This window comes from Paroedura picta, chromosome 1 (genome assembly GCF_049243985.1).
Source record: "Paroedura picta isolate Pp20150507F chromosome 1, Ppicta_v3.0, whole genome shotgun sequence".
Taxonomy (NCBI): Eukaryota; Metazoa; Chordata; class Lepidosauria; order Squamata; family Gekkonidae; genus Paroedura; species Paroedura picta.
In genome coordinates, this window is record NC_135369.1 from 22,403,637 (window position 1) to 22,421,483 (window position 17,847).

Sequence of the window (17,847 nt, forward strand, 5' to 3'; positions counted from 1 at the left end):
AATTCCAATGTCCTCCAAGGAGCTCTGTGTATGGCAGCCATTCTCACTTATTTTACTGTTGAGAAACCCCTGAAACATTCTTTTGGCTTTGAGAAACCCCAGAAGTGGCACAATCATGCAGAATATGGCTGGGAAGCAGAGCTGTGTACACACCCACCTGAGGGCCCTTCCCTTCCGACCCACTTCAGGCCCATCATTGGCCATTTTGGGGACAGGGCGGGTTAATGTGACCATACATGGTCATATTACCCAATAAATGTTTAACAAATGTTAAAAAGATGTAAAAAATGAATCAAATTCTACCCATTTGCGGAACCCTTCCAGGGTTTCCCCAAGTCCTGGCTGAGATAGCCTGGTGTACTGTACACGTTCCTCTCCCTTCATCTATTTTATCCTCATCATAACCCTCTGAGGTAAACTAGCATTTATACAGCCTATCTTTACACACCTCATTTTGCGGTGATCCTCCAGATCAGTGGTCCCCAACCCCCGGTATGGAGACCGGGACCGGTCCGTGGATCAGTCGGCACCAGGCCGCGGCTCCTCCTCGTCCTCCTCCCCGGCTGCTGCCTCGGGGGCTGCCCTGCCACTCTGCTGCCAGCTCACCTTTGGTGCTCTCCGGCGGCTGCCATGGCTGGGGCTCCCCCTCGGCATGGCACTGCGCAGCTGCTGCTGGCAGCGCCCCCAGTGGACAGCGGGAAGTCAGGGGCGCCGGCGGGAAAGCAAGTGGAACCAGTGAGAAAGCAAGGGGCTCAGGCGGCAGCAACGTCCCTCGCCAAAAGACCACCCCCTCCCCGGGCCTCCATGAAATTGTCAAACATTCACCGGTCCCCGGTGATAAAAAGGTTGGGGACCACTGCTCCAGATAACCTACATAAATAGAAGTTCAAACTGCTTCATATGTATGCAAACTTACAATAACCCTGTGAGGTAGGCAACTGTACTGCAGTTCTGAGTGGGTGGGTGAGGCTTGCCTCAGGCCATACAGTGAGTTGATAGTGGAGGTGAAAATACAAATCCAAACCTCTCCAAATGGTTCCTGAGCCACATCAGCTTGGTAGATGACTGATTTTACTGGCCAGTTGTGCAGACTTCTCCATTGCATTTTGTTAACAGTCTGTTTGCACCATGGATTCCAGTGGGCAACAGTGCCTGCCATTAATCACTAACGTGGACAGTTTTACTTCTCCAATGTTTTTGTGAACTACAACTGAACTCAAAAGGACTGATTAGGTGTTTTAGCAAAGAATGATCATATGGCATCATATGGCTTAATTTGGATATTATGACAGTTTACTATTTTGCCAAAATTTGCTTTTGCCTTATATCTCTGCAGTTATGATGGCTGTTCATTTAGTCTGAGGAAGAATGCAAGCTCACACCATGAAAACATCTTTGTTGGTCTTAAAGGTGCTATTGGACTCTATTTTTGATCTGTGAAGTAGAAATACACAATTCAGAACAATGGACATGGGGGGGGGGCTGAATAATGGCAAAGAATTCTAATCTCATTACAGGTATTAATTTTGTGCCCCTAAAAGGTATCCTGTATGGCTCCTTCTATTTCTGTTCTATTTTATGATTCACACGGTCTGATTCAGGATCTCCATTCCGACTTGCATCTGACAAAAGCAGCTTTGATTCTCAACAGCTGAAAACCCAAACAAATCTTTGTGATCTGTAAGGTGCTATGACTCAAACCTGGCTCCTCTGCTGCAGACCAAGAAGGCTGCTCTCCGGAAAGGTAAGTTTTTGTTTTTTTGTCAATGAAGAGAGTTCCTTCCCCAAACACCTAGTGGCAAGGAGTGCCAAAGGTTGTTTGCGTATGGTGTGAGCAAGTTTATTCCGCTTTTAAACCAGCCGCTGCTCAGTAAACAATGCATTTTACTACCCTGCAGCAGAGATTTCTGTATTTGCTCTGTTCACCTCCCATGTCCTTATAAATTCCTCTTATCTTTCCCTCAGCTTCCCATACCTCAACTAGTTCTGCCTCTTCCTCCTTCCTTTTTCGTTATTTGCAAAGATGATTCTCCACCTGCCCCATCATTTCTCTTGCCCCCAGATCTATCTGCAACATTGTTTTTGAGGGGAAGGGAAGAGATGAAGGACAGCAGAACATTTTGTGCTGGGAGGGAGTTCCAGAAAGATTTATTGTAACAATAATCATGCCTTTCGGAATGCAGGAGAGTCTAATTACATTCTCTGTGGACTTTGGCACTGCATCTTGCTTCAGAGGACTTGTTTCCAGAATCAATCCACCCTACAATTTAGCGTAAGTTGCAAAATGTCCACATCTTGATTTTTATGCAAATCTAAAATATTCTGGTATTGGCCAACATCTGTATTGGACCCTCAAAAACATCCGGTTTTGGGTTTTGACAACTGATGGCAGGCACCGATCCCCGACATGTACTTTTCTCATTTGACAGCCAACGTGGTTTAGTTGGTTTGTGCTGTTTTTATATTTTGGTTTCCCAGCTAGACTCCTGGAGGCCCCTGAAGGGTGGACTCAGAATACACAGACGGTTGGCTGCTGTTGCTCCTTCATACATGTTGTTTACCAAGAAATGATAGCTATTCCAGTGCTACTGAATTTCAACTCAATGTTCAAACAATTGTGACAGGAATTTTGGAGGGGAAAAAAAACTTTAAAGTCTTCTCTGCAATCTGAACAGCACCCCTGAAAGATGAAATGGCTTTTATTAATTACTTTTCTCAGGCAAGCCCACACAAAAACAGAGAAAAATTGTTCTGAAACACTTCAGCCTTCTCTTGCCTGGTCTGGAGGAAACACAGGTTGACCTTTAACCTTGATTTCAACATGGAGTCTTCCTGACTGAGGTGATCGAGTGGCCAAAGGCAGTGCAGACTGCAGGGGGATGGACTCGGCTGTACCATCTCGAATTGCGGTGGAAGGAGAACTGGTTTCAAAGCCCAGTTCCCTGGAATTAGCACAGAATGTGAAGCACTAAATACCACCTTTCTCCCCGGTGAAACTATTTCATTTGGGGGATTTTCACACACAGAAATGGGACTCTTCTGTTACCTTCACTGTCTTCCACTTTGCGTTTGCTTCATTCGGCACACGTGTAGACCAGGCCTGAGTTATATGTCCTCGACAGGTTACCTGGGATGGGGGCCTCACCCCATTAAATCCCCCTGACTGGAAATGTCTCTCACTTCAGCTGCTTTATGTCCAAATTGGAGTGGGAGACAAGATGTTCCATGGGGCCTACCTTGTTTGAGGTCTGGGATTTAAAGCCATTTTTCAACAAGGCAATTGTGGCCCTACAGTGTGAGGCAAGAAACAGACACTGGGGTTTCAGTGTCTGCCTTCTCCACTATCAAACTAGCAGAAACAACCTGCTGTCTTTCTCCATGTTCCAAAAGATCCACAGGGACTGCCTCAATCAGTGTTAATAGGCCAACTATGGAGAAGTCCAGGTTAATATCACCTGCCACTGACCCCTTTGCCCAAGTCAGTCAAGTTTGCATCTTCTGAGCAGTGGAGATGCATCTAGGGAGTCCCTCAGGCAGATCAGGGGCAGCCCAGGCTGCAAATAGGAATCCCATACATTTCTGCTTCCTCCCTTGGAATGATGTTGCTTCTCATATACGATTGGGGTAGATGGAAAGTTAATATAGCACAGTCTTCACTGCTCCAAGGGCATTGAACTGTGCATCCATCCAAAATGGCTGCTTTATTTTCCATAAGGATGTGCATTACTTGGAAAATTAGTGGCATGAGATGAATGGATTTAGAGGAGAAATTAAAAACAGGTCTAAATTAGTGTCGGCATCCGCTGAGCTCTGACCCACAGTATTGTTCCCCCAGTAACCAAAGTGCCTACCTTTGGGTCTGGAATTCCCTTATTCAGCAAGTGTTTGGGTTTCTTGACTTATTTTATTTATGTGATTTATTTCCCACCACTCCCAAAGATGGCTCATGGCGGGTCACAAAGTCCTCAATAAAAACCCAATAAAACCCCCATTAAAAGGACGTTCAAAAATACAACAAACACAGTGAATGTGATAAAACAACTCGATCCCCATGGCAGTAATCCAGTAACCTACTATGGAGGGGGAGGGGGAGGGCCTTCGCTGGCAAGAAACCCTAGGTGCCAACTAGCCCCGGGAGGTGGGGGACAATGATCTTCCTCACTGCCCTGGCCCCAATCATAGACCTGGTGGAAGAGCTCTGTTTTGCAGGCCCTGAGGAATGCAGAAAGTTCCCGCAGGGCCTGCAGTTCATTCCACCAGGGTCAGGGCCAGGACCGAAAAAGCCCTGGCCCTGGTTGTGGCCAGGCGTGCTTCTTTAGGGCTGGGAATCACCAACAAGTCAGTACATGCAGAGCGTAAAGCCCTTGACTAGTCCCTGGAAAAAGCGAGAATAATGATTGAAATTTATTAATATATTTGCTGCTAGTAGTTTATTTACACCAAGAGGTCTTGTGATATATTATGGGGTGGTTGTATCTGTGTTTAATATTTTTTAAATCTAAAGGTGTAAGCCTTTAGATGCGTGATACATGGATGAAAAATCACATACATGAGAGATTCGGTTTTCTCCAACGTACACTAATGTGTATCCCACTTTCCACGTCCAGTCCTCCCTTGCCCTCCAACGCAAAGTATACACATTCTTGGTTTGGTTTGGTTTAATTAACTTTTTTTCCTTTCCATTTACAATTAAATCAACAAGAAACAATAAACCATTTTTCCTCTTCTCATATATATATATTTTAAAAAATCAGTGTTGATCGTTAATTTAAAAAAGAGTTTTTTGCAGCTTTCTTTTTTAATGTTTTCTATTAAGAGATGTTATTTATCAGCACAGCAGGATTTCTTCTTAAATTATATCTTTTTCTAAAAAAAAAACCAAAAGTCCCTCTTGTCTAGGATAGTGGCTCTTAAAATAAAAACAACAACAATGAATGCCCATCTGGCTTTTCACCCCAGATGAATACCTGCTGGCCATCAGAAGAAAAAAAAATATTGTTTTGAGGTGGGAGCAGCATTTTTATAGATCAAAACATCTACTTGCCCAAATGGGTTGTTTCCACTCTTGCACACATCTCAATCAGAATTTGGAGGAAACATGCAATGAAACATGCTGAGGAGGACTTTTGTTCCTTTATTTGCATAAAAATGGGAAGATCTTTCAAATTAAATTCACACTTGGTAGAACATCTGCCCCGCGTGCTCGGCTCTGGAGCTAGCCTGCAATGGGTCATTTAAGTGGGCTTGAACCAGGGGGGGGGGCTTCCCTAGTGCGAGGCCCACTGTGTTCCTCCCCACACACACACACACCCCAGATTTCTTTCAATGAGGCACATGTAGGATGTGTAGTGAGTGGGTGGGGCAGCCGTGGCCCACCCCTGTGTCAAACAATCCAAAATCCCAGTCCAATGTCCTTCTGAAATCATCAGTTGCAGAACCAAGAAAAAACTCTAAACCATCATTTTGAATCCCTGGATTAATATTTTTTTTTGTCAGGTATCTTTTGAAAACATAAAATTTCCAGCTTTGGTGCAAAAAGAAAGTAACTGTACTGAGTTTTATCTTCTTTCCTGCCACGAGTAAGAACACCCTAGTTCTTATCTCTTGTCAACTCTGCTTAAAATAATTTCACAACGGAGGTCCGGATGGAGCCTTCCGATCACCATCTCCCAGGTTATCTGGTTGCTCTGTCAGCTGAGGAAAATGAGCTCTATGACTTCTCTTTCCGCTAATGCCAACGGATGGACCAGCATATGGAAGCCTCCCTCTCCCATTTCTTGCCCTTCTGGGAGCACTGAGGTCAAAGCTGTCAGGGTCTGCTACGCCAGCACCACCCACTAGGGGGAAGCATTTGCCATGTATGGCACCAATCCCAAGAGCACATGGCGTCTGCCAGGCCAATTATGGGCTGCAATCCCACAAGGCACAGCAGATGCTTAGCGCCACCATGTGTTGCTACCACGCTCTTCTCAATTTAAAGTTTCGTCCCTGGGCCTTCACCCAGTTTGTCTCAATAGGGTGCCTTTTGATTTTGGATTCCAAAGGCAATCCAGGGTGCTTGCTGTATTGCTGAAAGCAGGGATAGTCAAAACTGCGGCCCTCCAGTTGTTCATGGACTACAATTCCCATGAGCCACTGGCAGGGGCTCATGGGAATTGTAGTCCACGAACATCTGGAGGACCACAGGTTGACTACCCCTGGCTTAAAGAAGCTTGAACACAGGCTTAAACCTTTTTCACTATGGGGAATTTGCTCTTGAAACACGGCCAGTCCTGACCTTACGGCAACTGTCAACTTCCCTTGGAAGGAGAAAAACCATACAAGGCATTTAAACTGGTACGGGACCAACTGACGCAGCTGCAATGTAGGCACGATCTTAAAAGGGGGCTTTGTAATTGTGAGATTTGTGATCGCTCTCTTTCTGGTGACACAGCAGACAAGTTTCCTCCCCAGGCTGGGTTGCTTTCTGAGCAGCAATTCTCCCCCCACCCCTCACTGCAAAAGTGTGTCAAAAAGGTCTTAGGTAGACCATCCAAAGGAATACAGGATTCCAAAACAGAATCGGACCCCTCAGTTAACTGATTCAGGCCAGCAATGGAGCAGCTTGCAGGGTTAAACTCCACCCTTGGACACGGTGGGCCCGCTCCATAGTGTCGGCACAAGTCTAGTGTAAGAATTCTGTGACCTGGAGTCATCTTGCCTGACAGACTGCTCTTAAATTGGAGAGGATTACCAGGAAGATCAAGAAGTTCCTGTGTAGTCACAGAGTCCAAAGGACAAGCAAAAAATAAATCATAATAATTTAAATGTATCCTTCACAAAAGTGGGCAGCCTCCTCCGGTCCCCTGCCCCAAAATAAATAAATTAAACTGCTTGGAAAGGAGGCAGGGAGGTAGGGAAGTTAGAAGAGGCAATTGTAGGCATCTGTGGTACCCGATTCCCTCTTGCCCCAGTCTGAATGGGAAAGGGAACCCTGCAGGGCAACACCAAGAACAATAACAAAAGAATCCCGAATCCACCATCCATCAATGAGGAGTTCTAAAGGCCACAAAGCAGTGGTCCCAGGGGGCGCAGTGGCTCAGTTCCCTGCCCCTTCCCCCACTCTCAGGATGCGGTTTTCCACTAACCCCACTCCCTCCCACCCGCCCAAAGTTTGTTTGGTGTGATCTTTCCAGGTCCCTGAAGTTCCACGCTGTGGTCTTGATTGGAGACAAGGTGGTCTCTGGCAGGGGGGGGGCAGTCCCTGTCCGATGGCTTTGGGAAGGCATGGGGATGATCCCCCCTCACCCCAAATTTAACTATACGAAGCACCATTATCTCCAACATTCAGCTCCTGGCTGCTTTCAGCCTCTTCTGGAATGTCCTGCATCTTCGGAAAATCAGATATGTCCTGGATCTTCAGGAAATCTGAAAATAGTTATAAATGCTGTTAGATTTTTATTTGGATTAAAGTTTTTCCTGAATACAGGAAGCCCCCTTCCCCCAGCAAACAAGACAAAATTTAGGATGGGATACAAAACACGGCTGGGGTTTTATAGGAACCATTTGCTGATAAAAGCAATCAGGGATCTAGAATCCTGTTCCTAGGTCATTCCCACATAGCCGACCAGACTCTCTCACATTCTGAAATGATATTTCCACCAAATCTGAACACTTGGCTGAAAGTTTGCTTAGAATATCAAATTTTGTATTTTATCACTGGTAAATAGCCCGACTCAGTGCCTTATGTTTAGATCCTCCAAACCCAACAATATCACTGAACAAGGAATAATAATAAATGGGGAAACAAACTGAATTTTGGAAGAAAGGAATTTAGGTTGTTACAAGGACATTCGTATCAGGAGTCTCTTCTTAAAATTCTTAATTTGCAGCTTCTTGAAATGCTTAAATGCAGTTTAATTTCCTGGAAGAAAAGCATCCTGTCCAAATGTGAGTTTCGTGAAAACTATCTGTTCGCGCCTTAAGAAACGCAGCTAGGTTTCAAGGTCCCTCTGCTAGTTTCCATGGCAGTTCAGGACTGGATAAGAGAGCAGTCACAATCAGATCTGACCTGCTGGATAAACTGTAGTGACTCCCTTCATAAGCCTTAAGTGGTTAAACAACTTTTCCCATACTGTGCTCATACTGCTGACAAGAGAGATGGTAGAATTAAATTTCTCAAAGACAGAGTGGGGCTGAACTTTGGAAAGAACCCTGCCATTCGTCCCGGAAGGAAATTCTCTGCTCTTTCAGTTTAATTAAAAAGGAATACGTTGCAGCTGCTCCGTGGCACTTGGTATATGCTCAAAGGAACTTTTCTTTAGCATATATTACTTCATGCCTGGGTGACTTTGGACCATTCACAGTTCTCTCAGAGCTCTCTCAGTCTCACCTACCTCACAGGTGCCTGTTGTGAGGAGAGGAAAGGGAAGGCGATAGGAAGCCGCTTTGAGACTTCTTCGGGTAGAGAAAAGCGGCATATAAGAACCAACTCTTCCTCTTCTTCTTTTCACATGGTAGCAAATTAAATTTTGTTAAACTTGCCCCAGGGAGCCTGAAAGAATCCCCTCTGAGTTGCCTGCATGAGATGGTAGCCATGGGCCCCACTCCAAAGGAAACCCACCTCGTGGGCTAGAAGGAGGAGTATGTTGGATTTCTACGCCTTCCTCCTCCGACAGCACCTCCAAGTCCTGGTCACCTTCCGGAAGCCTACTGGGAATGCTGTGGAAGCCGATTTCATCCCGCTGGCAATTGATAAAGGTCCGCTGGAAGGCAAGGCTGCTGGGGGACAGAGGGTCACCTCCTCGGCTTGGCTGTTGGGAAGAGGATCGGAGAGGATAAAGATGAGAGTCGGGATTTAGTTTCAGAATGACGAATTGCTCCTGAGAAAGCACAGTCTCTGCAGACACCCAAATTTCCCAGTTGTCCCAGGCGCATGTCTCTAAGGAGCAGGATCCCCTTGCCTTACCTACTCACGGCACAGGCTGCAGGCAAAAGCCAAGGGAGTAAAGCAGACACCGGCAGGCTCATGAGAGACAATGGCAGGGCTCCCAGGGGGCCCGATTACATCCCAGTCAAAGCAACCGAATGCCAACAGGCCAGGGCTGAGGGCAGCCAGAAGCAACGGGATGACAGATGTCAAATTACAATGAATTTGAGTAGCCTTCTGCTTCATACTGGTGTGATCCCCTGGCTGCAAAACTCTATGTCAAGAATATGAATCGCCCCTACAGGAGTCTGAAGAATCTGAATACAGCCCTTGGCCGCCCACCCACTCCACACACAAACACACCCTCCAGCGCACCCTCCTTTCCCTGATCCATGCAGCCTTGCTTCTAAAACACTGGTTGGAGTTTGTGTCCCAGCCCAAAGTGAGCACCTTACCTGAGGTGGAGTGAAGCTTTGGTACAGGGCATCGCCAGCAGGCAAGCTGCGTCTCCGGGGCTCTGCCCCCTTCCGTGCCCACAAGGCCTCCATGATTGCCCCAGGCTGCCGCAGGGTCGCTGCCTGCTTGCGGCTCTCTTCGGCCTCCCGCTCCAGCTTAGCCCGCTCCTGCTCGCTCTCCCTCAGCCGCGCCTCCAGGGCCGTAACCTCCTGAGTCTTCTCCTGGCACAGCTGCCGGCAGCGGCTCAGCTCCTCTTGCAGCAGCGTGTGCTGCTTCTGCAGGAGCGAGAGGTCGGTGGCCTGCTTGTCCACCGAGGAGGCGGGGGCTTCCTTGCGTGAACTGGTGCGGTTCAGCCTCTCCCGCCGCTCGCCGGCTTCCTGGAGCTGGAGCTCCAGGAGGGTATCCTGATGGGCCACGGCTGCCTGGAGGGCGGGAAGAGCAAGCCCGTTAGGATGAAGCGGGCAAGATCAGTATTTATGGACTAACAATAGCAATGACAACGGTTGAGTGCCATCAAGTTAAGGGTGACCTCCCATTGGGTTTCTGAGGCAAGAGATGAGCAGAGGTAGCAACCCTGCGTAGCAACCCTGGTCTTCCTTAATGGTCTCCCATCCAACTAATGACCATCGCCAATCCTGCTTCATTTCTGAGCTGAGACAAGCTTGGGCTAGTCAGGCTACAACACACATCAAGAGCATTCAGTTTATTTACTAGGCTGTTCGGAGAGACCCCCTCCAGGCTCCTGCAGCCTAATCTGCTGCTGCTGCAGTGATTTCATTTAAATCTCCCATTAACCAATCGACTCTCATTCGTGATGGCTGCTCTCCAGCCTGCAACAGAAATTATTTACGGTGCTTTATGAACTGGAGTCAATTTTTAATCCCTGTGCACTGCTACCATTGTAGAGAATGCTACTGGGAAGTTTCAGAAAGTAAAACTAATTATCTGCCTAACAAGCTCAGTGTACATACAACCAATAAAAAAAAATGTTTTTTTAAAAAATCTCAGAAGAAAACCAAAGTGCTACTGAAGAAAAATAGTTGGTTTCTATACACCTCTTTTCTCTACCAGAAGGAGTCTCAAAGCAGCTTACAATCGCCTTCCCTTCTCCCCACAACGGACACACCGTGAGGTAGGTGCCGCTGAGACAGCCCTGATGTTACTGCTCTGTGAGAACAGCACTATCAAGACTGTGACAAGCCCAAGATCACCCAGATGGCTGCATGTGGCTCGCCAGATTAAAAGCCACCACTCTTAACCACTTCACCACGCTGGCTCTCAGGCTGCCAATAGACTCCCCCCCCCCAGCTGCAGCAGAAATATTTTCACCACCCACTGAACATTCAATAATGCCAGGCCTCTTCAGTAAAAAAAGTTTCAGAACAGAGGCTCGTTCTCTAGGTCCATTTCCACTTAAAGAGATGAATTCTGTATCAGATTCTAATTTTGTTGACAGATCCTAGACAGCATCAGAACGCCCCCTACCCTTCCCTTTGCACACACAGAGCAACTCGACAGGTACAGATTTGCATTTAACAGGATCCCGCCCCATCCCTGAAGGGAGGGTTCAGACCACAATCACCTGCAAGCCGTGAAGCAGAGAATAGAGAGTCCTGAGCCGCTGCAGCACCTCCTGGATGGGTGGAAGGAAAGTGCAATCAGTCCCACAGGACCATTCGAGCTGTAAGCAGCAGAGAGCCCAGAACCTGTTATCCCGTCCCGTCCCCCCCCCCAGTCAAGGATTGCCCTCCGCCCATCTTGCTCCAATCCCTTGCCACTCACCTCCTGTGATACTTTCTGTTGTAGCTGGTTTCCATTCCCATCCTATAAGAACATAATGCAATTATGTCAGATGTGCTACCATGGAAAAACAGACTGGCCCCATGCCTGGTCTAGAAGGGCAGCCATAAATCCTGAGGTGAACACATCCCTCTCCCACATACAAAGTCCTGGGTTCAATCCTGGCATCTTTATCCTTTTAAATGGAGTAGCTGATGACATTAAAAACCCTCTACTTGAGGCCCTGGAGGAGTTGCTGCCTGCCAGAGTAGAATTCAGGGGTGGCAAAACTGTGACTCTCCAGATGTACATGGACTATATTTCCCATAAGCCCCTGCCATCACTGGCAGGGGCTCGTGGGAATTGTAACTCATGGAAATATAGAGAGCTGCAGTTTGGCCACCCCTCGAGTAGATAATACTGAACTTGATAGGCCAAGAGCTGTCCAACTGTGTATAAAGCAGCTTCATGTATTTGGCATCACTGCTAAGGGGCCAAGGCAGAGATGGCTAAGAAGGGGCTGCCCATTTAATATCCTGGGAGCTGTCTCTTTAAAGAGCTGCCGTTTTCGGCAAGCCATGATACCTCAATGAAACTTCCATGTTGAGAGACAGTGCGCTTCCAAGCATCTAATGCTGGGTATTGATGGTGAGAACCAGAAGCTGCTGACACACAGGTCCTTCTAGGCTGGCTCCCAGCCCTCCTTCTAGGATCCTCTGTCCATCTGCGAGAGATTCTAGCCCACCGCTGGAGCTTAAGCCAGCGCCCTCCTTACGAGCCCAGTGCTCCAAAAGAATACTGTTTCTGAATGGAAACAGAAAAAGGGAGCAGGGGACTGATGCCGTCACCCCCACTTCCCTCTCGAAAGACTCACACGTTGGTTTGATTCGGATTCGACCCTGTTGAATTCAAGGGAGCCATTAATGCTTCCAGTCTCTCCATCTGCAGGAAAAAGACGTAAGCAAGCTGAAAGACAGAAACCCTTCCAAGCTCCTTCGCCCTCACCCTGATTTCTGTCCACTGATTCCCTCCCCTTAAATGCTATGTACATATTTAAGTGCCATCAAGTTGCAGCTGATTCACAGCAACCTGAGCAAGGGTCATTCAAGGCAAGTGAGAAACACAGGCAGTCTGCCATTGCTTCTTCTGCAGAGCCTTCCTTGGTGGTCTCCCATCCAAGTACCAATCTTGTTTAGCTTCCAAGATACGATGAGAGAGGGCTATACCACATGACCTCCCCCCCCCATAATGGCTACTAGTGGGGGTCAGTCTTGTGAGGAAAAATCTGCACATCAGGGGAAAGGTTACTTCAATCCGGACGGATATAGCTGTTCATACTTGTGGTGTTATTGGGGTTCGGGCTGGAACAGCCATTTGGATCATGGGTGTGGTTTTGGTCTCGATCCCAGCCGGGTCCCACGAACAAATCCTTCAGAAATTCCACTATGGATGCATTTGTCAGCAATGAAAGAGAGAAAGGGGGGGGGGGAGAGAGAGAGATGCACATTTATCATTAAAGCTTTAATTAAAGAAATCCGAGTTGACTAATTGTATGAATTTTCACTGATGCATCGATTATATCTGCATATGGATAACGTAGCACTTGACAGGAAAATAATCTATCTACCAGTTTAAGTGAAGAGGATCTACATCTCTTGAGAGGAAGCATTCCCTCCTGGGAGGGAGGGGGAGGAGGGGAGAACTGTAAGCCATCGAAAGAAGGGCAAGATAACAGTTTAGTGGAACAATCATCTTGTTATGGATATGGAAGCACTAAGATAAGCAATAATTACTTTTAAGCCTGCTGTTTAATCCAAAAGTAAAGAAGGTTTTTCATTGGCCATGTGTTACAGCCCTGTTGAAATATATATGCACATAATGTATTTTTCCTGTACATTTTCCAATTTTTTCTCCAAGGAGCTCAAGGCCACATGCACAGCCCCCAGCCATTTATATCTTCACAACACCCCTGCGAGGTGGGCCAGTTGTTACCTTAATATAAGAGATTCAAGAATCCATCCTACTCTCCACACATATTGTTACATTCTAGTGTGAGCGACATAAGAGGATTATGAATGCAGAAGGACTGCCTCACCATGGCCTGGGTCACTGGCAGCAGGGCCAGCTGAATCCCAACCATGTCCCTTTACTGTGTGCTACATAGATGTAGGATTCATCCTTAAGGATGTCATATCTGCACTGTGCTTTTGTAAGATCTTTGGCCTTTCCAGAGCAGAGGCCCACCTCCGAACTGCTAGCGCAGGACATCAAAGTTATGGTCCCAGGGTCCTTACCTTGACCCTGGTGAGGTCATAACTCTGACTCTCCCCTCTTCCTGTCACATGTTACAATAATGTATTATTTTCCTGATGTCTCCCCCCTCCCCCCCACACACAAACAGTACTCTGTCCTTCTTTAATGTGGGGGGCCTGACTAGGGAGGAAGACTTTAAAACTTGCTCGCTGCCCACATTGTACCTTCTTTGATGGCCTCCTGGATCAGCTTCTCGCCGTGAGGAGTATCTGAAGACTCAGTGCGGAAAAGAGTACGGGAGTTCACACAGGGCAGGGGGCCATCCACACTACAATTCTGAAGGGCCAGGATATCAGCAAAGAGCCCCACTTTGTCCTCCAGGAGTGCCGTGATTTCCTGGTCCCGTTGCTGAATCTTATCTGTATGGATGTGAGGAATTTTGTTAGAGAGAGATGGGTCAGAACATGCTCCTTTCTGGAATGGCCATGACCACGATTTCACCCTACCTTTCAGCTTCCGCAGAGAGGCTTCATTCTCTGTCTCAATGAGTGGAAAATCAGACCGGTCAGGACATCTGGAGGCAGCGAACAAAGGAAAAAGGCTCTGGTTAAGAATAGAAGGACTTGCATTGCTGGATCAGGCCAAAGTTCCTCCAGTCCAGCACTCTGCTTCCAACAGGAGTGCAGTGCCTCTGGGAAGCCCGCAAGCCCCAGGCACAGAGGCAATAAGCCCTCCCACGCTGTTGCACACCAGCCACTGATATTCAGAGGTAGACTGCCTTAGCTACCAATGCTAAGGGAGGGGCTCTAACCCACTGATCGGTCTGATAGCTGTTTTCCGTGTTCTTTTCAGAAATGTGGCATTTCTTTTAAAGTGGGCCCACCACAAACGTAGACAGCATTCTAAATGTGCCAACACCATAACTTTATTTATTTATTTATATTTCAGTTTATATCCTGCCACTCCCACGCTGGGGCTCGTGGCGGGTAACAATAATCACCCCAACATTAAAATCCCTACAAAACAATAATAAAATCCCCTATATAAAAACCTACTCATTGACAACAAAAATTCCCACCTCCCCCCGGCTTGCCAATGACCTGGTGGAAGAGCTCCAACTGCAGTCCTTGCAGAACTCAGAAAGTTCCGTCAGGGCCTTTAGTTCTCCTGGGTGCTCAATTCCACCAGGTTGGGGCCAGGACCAATAAGGCCCTGGCCCTGGTCGAGGCCAGGTGATCCTCCCTGGGGCCAGAAGCCTCCAAAAAATTGAGAGTGCAACGCCCTGTGGGGGGCATAAGCAGGTAGGCAGTCCCACAGATATGAGGGGACCATGGCTTGGTGGGAGACTACATGCTTGGCATGCCTAAAGGTCCAAGGTTCTATCTCTGGCATCCCTAACTTAAAGAGTCTTGGGTAGTAGTCCTGGGAAAGATCAGTCGACAGGACAAACTGATTATCTGACTCCAGAATGACAAACCTTTATACGTCAATATTCCCTGTGGCAGAATTTACCTCTTACAGCTGGTACACATTGTGCTGATCTCATTTAACATACTGCAGAGTCTCTTCCCTTTGATAATCACAGCCACTATCTATCCCAGCAGGGTTCAGAATTAGATTTTGACCCATACATTTTGGGCAGCTGTTCTAAATGTAAAATGGAGGGGGACATTCAGCAGTGCTGGCCCTTTACAAGTGATGCTTCCTGAGATTGCAGCTGTGTGCTATGAGAGTGGCAGCCTAACCTTACAGAAATGGCTCCGCGTGAGCCGTTCCAAGTGGGAATAACACTCACAGCTTGACAGTCTGCTGGATGAGCTTCATCCAGGTATTCCGGTCATCACGGGAGGCGGTGTGCACCTCATACATTTCTGGCGGGGCAGCGCTGATGAGGAACATGCCCTTCTCCTGGTTGGCAATATCTCGGACGATCAGGTTTTGGAGTGAGACCACAGCTGGCTTGTCCTGAGCAAGGGAAACAGACTTAGATAAAAGTTTCATTGGCCATCATCTGACTGTGGAATCTATCTGTCTCGGCTGCCACTTAAAGACTAAAGACTTAAAGACTGCCAAGGACACATTCTCTGCTGCAAGGCTGGGCTCCGTTACATACAAGTTGTCAGCCTTGGTTTGGATGCTATGGGGAAATGGGGTGTTTTCCCAGCATCCCTATCTTCAAGGAGAGGCTGGACAGCCCCCTGTAAGGATTGCTCTAGTCTAGATGTCCTGTGCTGAACAAGGGGTTGTGAGGCCCCTCCAATGCTTATGACAGCCTTTCTCAACTTTTTTTACTGTTGAGAACCTCCCTGAAACATTCTTTGGGCTTTGAGAAACCCCAGAAGCAGCACAATCATGCAGAATATAGTTGAGAAGTATAGCTGTGTACATGCCCACCTCCTCTTCCCACCCCCTCCAGGACCATCATTGGCCATTTTGGGAGGGGGGAGCGGACATGACTAAAAGGTAAAGGTAAAGGTATTCCCTGTGCAAGCACTGGGTCATGTCTGACCCTTGGGGTGACGCCCTCTAGTGTTTTCATGGCAGACTCAATACAGGGTGGTTTGCCAGTGCCTTCCCCAGTCATTACCGTTTACCCCTCAGCAAGCTGGGTACTCATTTTACCAACCTCATAATTAACTCCCACCTATTCAAGAAACCCTAGGCTAGTGACCTGGGAAGCAGGCAGGCCATCATGCAGATGGGGAAGGGAAAGCAAGGGGGTAGGAATCTGATAGTAGTTTTGCATAGATGCATTGCTATTCCTGAGGAACTGGGTCAGAGAATTTGAATCTTTAAGGAACCCTACTGGCTTGTGTCATTTGACCTCTAGGGTGGTGGGTGCAATAATGCCTTCTGAGCGTCCACAGCAATGGAGCTGAAAGGCACCAGAAAGAAGTCCAGCAGTTCCTTTTTATCTTCCTCCCATGCCAGTGGAGAGCTTCAGGTTCCTGGTCATCCCTGCAAGAGCCCCTGATGCCTGACATGAGCTTAAGATAGGGGCAGTCAAACTACGGCCCTCCAGAACGCTGGCACGGGCTCATGGGAATTGTAGTCCATGGACATCTTGAGAGCCGCAGTTTGACTACCCCTGGCTTAAGAGTTACAGCAAGCCGAAAGCCACTCACGAGGGTGGGGAAGGTGTATTTCTGATCCTTCTCCTGCAGGAAGATGAGAACGTCCGTCATCAGGAGAACCAGGACATCTGCAAGGGAAAGGGAGAGGGAAGAGAAGGTGACAATGGAAGGTTATAAATGATTGGTTTTGAAAAGCAGTCACCTTCAGCACTATCAGAAGTGAGATAAAACCAACCAGGAGGCTTCAGAAGAACGGGTGCTGTTTTACTTCAGTCTGGTCCCAGATTTTTCTCAGTCAGAATTTGGCATCCTGGGAATCTCAAACTTTAGCTTTTTAAATAAACAGCATGTTTCTAGTCCTCAGGACTGCAAATGCAGGCTGTGAAATCTCAGAAAACAGGCACTATGCAAGGTTTCAGTGCCCTGCAAAACTCTATCTCTGCAAGTGAACCCATCTCAGCAGCCATGCACTTTGGGATTTAAACCTTCCGATTTGCTGCCTGCCTGGGACTATAAAAACAGGAAAGGTGTGTCCATCCAGTATCCAACAGACCACAATGTACGGCTTATGAACTGGCTGTGGGTGGCTGGGGGGGGGGTTATAAAGGGCCTCTGCCACTGAAAGCAGAGAGGTACAAGTTTGCTGTGCTAATATACTTGTCTTGAGAGGATCTCAAATGGCAGAGCTGGGATGCACTTTGGGGGACCTTGTCCTACTTCAAGTGGTCCATACAGAGCTGTGTGAGCTATATGCCAACACGCTACTCCAATTTAGGCAAGCCTATGGATTAAAGCCTATGGACAGGAAGGCCAGGAGGATCATTGTCCATGGGGTCGCGATGGGTCGGACACGACTTCGCACCTAACAACAACAACAACATGGATTAATAACCTCCCAAGCGTCTCTACTGTTAATATCCTTTGCTTTAGGATGCTTTGGGCTGATCCTGCGTTGAGCAGGGGGTTGGACTAGATGGCCTGTATGGCCCCTTCCAACTCTATGATTGTGTGATTCTGATGATTCTATGATCCTTACTCAGGTCTTGCAAAATGAGGGCCATTGCTTCCTTGTGCGAGTTAATCGTCCTCATGTTGTGTCTACCACTTTTTTGTCTTTTGGGTGATCCACTGTATCCAGGAAACTCTCCTCCAACACCACAATTGGAATGAATCAACTTTCTTCCTCTCTGCTTTTTTCATTGTCCAACTGCCAACCCACACATATTAATAAGGAATACTATGGTGTGAATTATCTTGATCTTGGTTGCCAGGGACACTTCCTGACATCTAAGAATCTCTTCTAACTCCTTCATGGCTGCCCTTCTCAGTCTCCTTCTGGTGTCTCAGGTGCAGCCCCCTTTTGGCTGAAGATGGAAC

At 47.4% G+C, this 17,847-nt stretch overlaps 1 protein-coding gene across 11 annotated transcripts in view; it reads right to left on the reverse strand.

Annotated features, from left to right (window-relative positions):
• Window positions 1-4,457: 4,457 nt before the first annotated feature.
• Window positions 4,458-17,847, reverse strand: part of ARHGEF2 (Rho/Rac guanine nucleotide exchange factor 2) — a 186,277-nt gene continuing 172,887 nt past the window's right edge. For all 11 annotated transcript variants that reach the window (XM_077326856.1, XM_077326866.1, XM_077326894.1 and 8 more), the window contains 11 exons: window positions 16,522-16,598; window positions 15,192-15,361; window positions 13,903-13,970; window positions 13,621-13,815; window positions 12,482-12,586; window positions 12,018-12,085; window positions 11,147-11,188; window positions 10,947-10,997; window positions 9,364-9,786; window positions 8,603-8,792; window positions 4,458-7,407 (listed from right to left, as the gene is read on the reverse strand). In XM_077326856.1, coding sequence (XP_077182971.1) covers window positions 7,295-7,407; window positions 8,603-8,792; window positions 9,364-9,786; window positions 10,947-10,997; window positions 11,147-11,188; window positions 12,018-12,085; window positions 12,482-12,586; window positions 13,621-13,815; window positions 13,903-13,970; window positions 15,192-15,361; window positions 16,522-16,598 — 1,502 coding nt within the window. In that variant the 3' untranslated portion in view covers window positions 4,458-7,294. The remainder of the gene's footprint in view (window positions 7,408-8,602; window positions 8,793-9,363; window positions 9,787-10,946; window positions 10,998-11,146; window positions 11,189-12,017; window positions 12,086-12,481; window positions 12,587-13,620; window positions 13,816-13,902; window positions 13,971-15,191; window positions 15,362-16,521; window positions 16,599-17,847) is intronic.